This window comes from Nyctereutes procyonoides, unplaced genomic scaffold (assembly GCF_905146905.1).
Source record: "Nyctereutes procyonoides isolate TBG_1078 unplaced genomic scaffold, NYPRO_anot_genome, whole genome shotgun sequence".
Taxonomy (NCBI): domain Eukaryota; kingdom Metazoa; phylum Chordata; class Mammalia; order Carnivora; family Canidae; genus Nyctereutes; species Nyctereutes procyonoides.
Window position 1 is genome coordinate 5,232,969 of NW_026575134.1, and position 6,000 is coordinate 5,238,968.

Consider the following 6,000-nt stretch of genomic DNA (forward strand, 5'->3'; position numbering starts at 1 on the left):
ATGTTTCTATTGGTGAAGATAAGAATAAAGCATGATGAGTGGCCAAAGGTTGCTTTTTACAAAAATAATAATAATAATAATAACTTTCTATAGAATAGAGTATAACGTGTTTGATAATATTGTAATACTCAGAGTAGTGTACATCTGAATGGAAAGGGCTATGATGTTTATTTGTTAAAAGAACACAGGACAAATGACAGCATTTCAGAGTCTTAGATTTCACTAGATCTGTGCGTTTACAAAGATAAAGGAGTACATATTTCCTCATTCAAGACCATAAACCGAAAGAAGAGAAAAACAATCAGTGATCTTATGATAAAATTGCTTTAGAATCTAATGTACAGGGGGAAAAAAGTGCTTTATAATTGTCCTGACAGAAATACATTGCATTTAATAGAAATATGCTAGGAAATGCATGTACCTAGAACAGATGAATGATTACTAGAAAAAAAAAGTACTACGTTACGGTGGCATATTGCATATCTGATGGCAGTTCAGAATTTTAGTGGCCTTAAAATACTCTTTACAGTATGCAGTTGGGTTTCTTTCTGATTATACTGCTAATGTAAATATTGTTTTAACTTGCACACGCTGGACATAGCATGGTTGGAAATGTTGGATCAGAATGAAGCTAGCTGTTCCCTTCATATCTTTTTGGTAATGATGGGCTCAGGCATTTCCTATGAAGGGTTGATTATTTGTGGAAGGGGCAGCATATACATGACCTGAGCAGATGTGAGCCAATCTGCAATGCCATGCTGAAAAGGAAACCATTATTTCACAAAATATCTTTTTTGAAGAAAGAATCATTTTGCTTCTTTTATTGCTCTTAGTATTTTTTAAACATTCAATATCAGACATATTTGTGTCAAGTTAACTGCATTTGGCTATTCAAGACCATGTAATCATTTCTTTCCTTCCTTCCTTCCTTCCTTCCTTCCTTCCTTCCTTCTTCCTTCCTTCCTTCCTTCCTCCCTCCCTCCTTTCTTTCTTTTCTTTTCTTTCTTTCTCTTTCTTTCTTTCTTTTTCTTTCTTTCTTTTCCTTTCTTTCTTCCTTCCTTCCTTCCTTCCTTCCTTTCATTTTCCTTTCCTTTTTTTTGATTAAATGAATCCTTGTCAAAGAATTTCTCTTTACAAGATAATAAGAATATATATTTAATTTTGGAAAGTTCGGATGTTAGTGGTTCTGTGTAGATTGTATATATTTCCCTTGCATGAACTTTGTACTGAGAGCTGCACATGACCTATACTATCACTTTTGCATTGTTGAACCTTCTACCAAGCCTGAATGAAGGCACCTTGCAGAGACTCACCATTTACTGCAGGATCTTCAGCTATTAGGTTTCTGTGAGGAGATAATGTGCTAAATATATGGCTCACTTACCAAACAAGGACAATCAACAGCAGCACTAGAGTAACCTAACCAAAACCAAAACCAAACCAAAACCAAAAGCAAACAGTAAAGCTAGCCTGTCAAAAGGCCATCTTAGAATCCCCAAATGTTTATTCTACAGTGATGTTTTGAGAGCATGTGTTTTTGCCTCAATTTTTATCATTGGCAATATGGACCTGAACATGATTTAGCGAAAATATTCAAAAGATTGAATTTCCTTACCCTTACCCCTTCAAACTGTTTCAACCTATCTCCAATTAAAAAACAAAAACAAAAACAAAAAAGAAAGAAATCCTTTGAGCCTCATCACATTTTTGTTTTCTTTCAAAGGTATTTAATGCATAATTAGTAGCTAGAGGCTTACTGGATAAGATGTATGAAGAAGAAAATGTAAAAATACAATTTAGCTCTCTCCTTTACATTGCCCTCAAGCTCTCAAAAATTTCTAACTCTTGATAGCATTCATTTTTCCATTGATTTCAAGGGTAAACAATTGAGAAAAAAAAAATGCCTTAAATGCACCCGTTCCAGAACACATTCTCCAAAACAAAATGCCCTAGTGCACCCGTCCCAGAACACATTCTCCCCGCCCTTGAGAAGCCTGCTGCTCTCAGAGTCGGTTATACTCCTGTGGTTTTATGCTTATGCAGTAGTAAAACGGGGGATGTGTATTTTCAGTACGAATAGAGGAATAACCAAATGACTATAGTGAATGATCCTTAAAGAATTACTTGAGGGAAGAGTATTTGGATTTGTTCCTCTCAGTGTTCCCAACCATGGGATGGCAATGTTTGAAAACAGACAAAACAAGACCAACTTCCTGGGACTGAAATACTTTGTATGTGTTGTTATTTGCAGTGCATGCCAAGACATTCATGAGCACCAGAGCCAAGCTGGCGAGCTAATTAAATATATATATGTATGTGTTTAAAACAGCCTAATAAGGAGCATTGGAAATCTTCAAGATGAGCGAATATCTTATAACTTCTTCCGCAGGTGCGAGGATAGCTACAAGCCATGGACTTTCTGTCCTGCTTCTTGTTTGTGGCTTTGTGAAGGGTGCTTTGCTTTAATCTAAAGTGCTGACTTTTTTCCAATATCACTTTCTCTTCTTAAAGCAAAGAGCAAATCGCCTGTAAAATCTACGGAGCGGACAGCAAAGTTGACCCTAAACTCCAAGCACCACTCTGCACCCACTGTTCTCTAATTACCTACCCAAGGAGCGCCTGCTTCCGGAAGCATAAACGAAGAGGCTATCACACGCTTTGTTCATAACATTTTCTTGGGCAAATCACTGATCTTTTATTTCAAGAAAATTAGTGTGAAGTGATTAGACATTTTCTAATAGCAAGATCTATTTTTTTTTCTCCTTTTCTTTCGGCTACTTAAAACATCTCACTGACTGCTCAGGGGTTGGCCTGAACGTCATCGGTATAGTAAATATCTACTATGAATACCACTGATTTCCTACTAAAAGACACATTATCTGCAGGAAGCAAACAGGAATCAAAAAGCTACAGAACATAAACTATCATCAAACAAAACCCCTCTTTTGGGGCAACAACAAAATCATCGACACTGCAAGTCAACAAGGAGAACGTTACTTTAAATAAGACATAATAAAAGAAAGATTTTTTTTTTTAAATTTTCTCTTTTTTTTTCTTGGATTTTTTTCTCTTTTTTCTTGATTCTAGTTCTTGTTCAATGGTGGCAAGTGCTGATTACGGCCAATCCCTGTCAATCCTGGGAGGTTTATATAAATACATTTTGAGTGTTCTATATTTCAATGTATTTTGATTCATTTTGCAATTCCTGTATATGCAAACTTGACAAATTCTGTAAATTGCTTATAGTATGTGTGATATAACTTCAAAGTAGATAGACTATGACCCTCATGCAAGCTGATTTTTATCATTAAATATATAAATATATACATATAGAGATCTATATGTTGGGCCACCAACCAACTTTTTTTAGATAAAGCATTTGTTTTTCACTTATAATTCATATATTGTGTGAATTTTGTAATGCCTTGTTTCACTTCCACAGGTTTGACAGCTGCAGATGGTATCTGTTGCCCTCTGCTTCCTTATGGAAAATGCATATTCAAAATTGTATTGGTCTCTGATAAACGAATTAATTTTGTTGTGTGTATGCTGTGCTGAAATTTGCTATGTTCCTTTATATATGGTGTTTATTGAAGTTTGAGGGTCTCTTGACTCTGAAGAATGTACACTCTCTGGTTTTGACAGCTATCCCTATATTATTATCATCATTATTATTTTCAAAATGCAATGTTGCTTCTAGAAAATTTGCCTTGGAGGTGAATGTGAGAAGGTGAAGTGATCACCATGATTACCTAAATTCATGGAAAAACACTTCTTGCTGTGGCTAAAAATGCTGCTTCCTTTGACCTTTATGAATTCTTGTAGCTTTGTCACTCTGTTATTTGCTGCTAATTATATTTTAATGTCTCTTAATTAAAAATTAAAATTTGGTTGTTGGCTAAATATAATATGCAAAAGATGTCTGCAAATCCCCAACTAAAGAAGATAAAATGTGTTCAAGTTGTCACTGGTTAAATGAATTATAATTTTAAATATTTCATTCTTATTTTTGGCTTTATGATAATTCAAATTATTTTATTTGGAAATTTTTCTACTCTGGCAAAGAATGATAGGCAGAACTATTAATGTGTTCCATATATACTATGGAATAGATACAGATCGAGATAGAAATGACCTAAGTTTTCCTTCCAGAGAGATTCTAACATTTTCTTTCGTAACAAAACCAGAAGATCATCTTTGTAGGACCACCAGCTCATAGGCTAAGGTCCTAAACTGAAGCTTGAAGGCAATGAATACCTCTGCTTTTCAAAGGTAAATGCATTGATTTTCTGCTATTCAATTACAAGCAATGTGCATATTTTCATAATATCTTAACATTATCTTTGAGAAATAATGTTTCAGGCTAAAACTTTTATTGACTTCTTTTTGTCCATTTGGTTTATTATTTCAGTCTAATGAGAAAAAATAAATAAAGGATTTAATTGCGCTATTTTATTAACCTAGAAATTTATTTTCTTTCAAAATTTAATACTAAAAATGAATAAATTAATGGTAAGATAAATATTAAGTCTATCTGACCTCTAAAGATCACATACATTCAAGTGTAAATTACCGTACTGATTCAGATTCAATCAGGCTGGGAAATTCCACCATATAATTTACTTTTACCCAAAGTTTAGGTCATGAGATTGGTCAACTCTAAAGCAAGACAGATATGTATCTGTATCAATGATGTTTACCATGCTCGCTCGTAATAAAGGATATATGCTGGCTTGGGAAGAATTCTCACTAGATTCATTGTGTCAGTGTCCAAAATAATGAAGTCTTCTTTGTCAGTGGGCTACCAAGAGTCTGACTAACTGGCCTCTGTGAGAGAGAAGTATCTCCAAACTTGAAAAGCTAATGTGTAACCTTAAATATTGGACAGAAGCATAAAAAAACTAAAGAATCTGTCTAGTGGTTTTTACCTTGTATCCTGTGCTCCCAGGACTACTGCTCATAGGTAACCATGACTCTAGAAACAAAGATTGAAAAATAAGTTATATAACTTTCTCAATCTTGATTTCTAAGGTTATGAAATGTTTTTCAGAAGAGGAAGTAATAAAAAGTTGAAATTTCTTACCTGAATTCAAATCAATGCTTTAGTTCTTTCTTAAAGACTTACAAATTGCTTACAAATGAAACAATGTAAATGAAAACACTTGAGGATGAAATAAGATAATAAACATTATCTGAACCAGGAGCTCCTGATCTGAATTAGTAAACAAGCTTGGTGGAGTTTATGAACCCACTAAAATTATATGCATATTTTTGGGTATGTGTACTTTTTAAACCTTTTATTTAAATTCCAGTTAGTTAACATACAGTGTTATATTAATTTCAGGTGTAGAATTTAGTGATTCAACACTTCCATACATCACCCAGTGCTCATAACAAGTGCCCTCCTTAATCCCCATCCCCTCCCCTCTGTTCACTATCAGTTTGCTCTCTGTAGTTAAGAGTATTTCTTGGTTTGCCTCTCTTTTTTTTTCCCCTGACAGTTTTGTTTTTAATATTTGTTTTGTTTCTTAAATTCCACATATTAGTAAAATCATATGGTATTTGTCTTTCTCTGACTGACTTATTTCACTTAGCATAATACTCTCTAGTTTTATCCATGTCATTGCAAATAGCAAGATTTCATTCTTTTTTTATGCCTGAGTAATATTTCATTGTATACATATATTCTTTATTCATTCATCAGTCAATGAACATTGGGTTATTTCCTTAATTTGGCTATTGTAGATAATACTGCTATAAACATAGAGGATGCATGCATCCCTTTGAATCTGTATTTTTGCATTCTTTGGGTGAATAGCCTGGTAGTGTAATTGCTGGGTCATAGAGTAGCTCTATTTTTAACTTTTTGAGGAAACTCCATAGTTCTCCACAGTGGCTGCACCAGTTCACATTCCCACCAACAGCGCAGGAGGTTTCCCCTTTCGCCACATCCTCAGCAACACCTGTTGTTTCTTGTTTGTTGATTTTAGCCATTCTGAC

General features: G+C 34.2%; 1 protein-coding gene across 3 annotated transcripts in view; it reads left to right on the forward strand.

Moving 5' to 3' along the window:
• Positions 1–5,336, forward strand: part of VSTM2A (V-set and transmembrane domain containing 2A) — a 28,602-nt gene extending 23,266 nt beyond the window's left edge. Inside the window, exon 5 of one of the 3 annotated variants that reach the window (XM_055301100.1) lies at positions 2,390–5,336. In XM_055301100.1, coding sequence (XP_055157075.1) covers positions 2,390–2,466 — 77 coding nt within the window. In that variant the 3' untranslated portion in view covers positions 2,467–5,336. The other 2 variants (XM_055301099.1, XM_055301101.1) reach the window with 2 other exon arrangements.
• Positions 5,337–6,000: the final 664 nt, after the last annotated feature.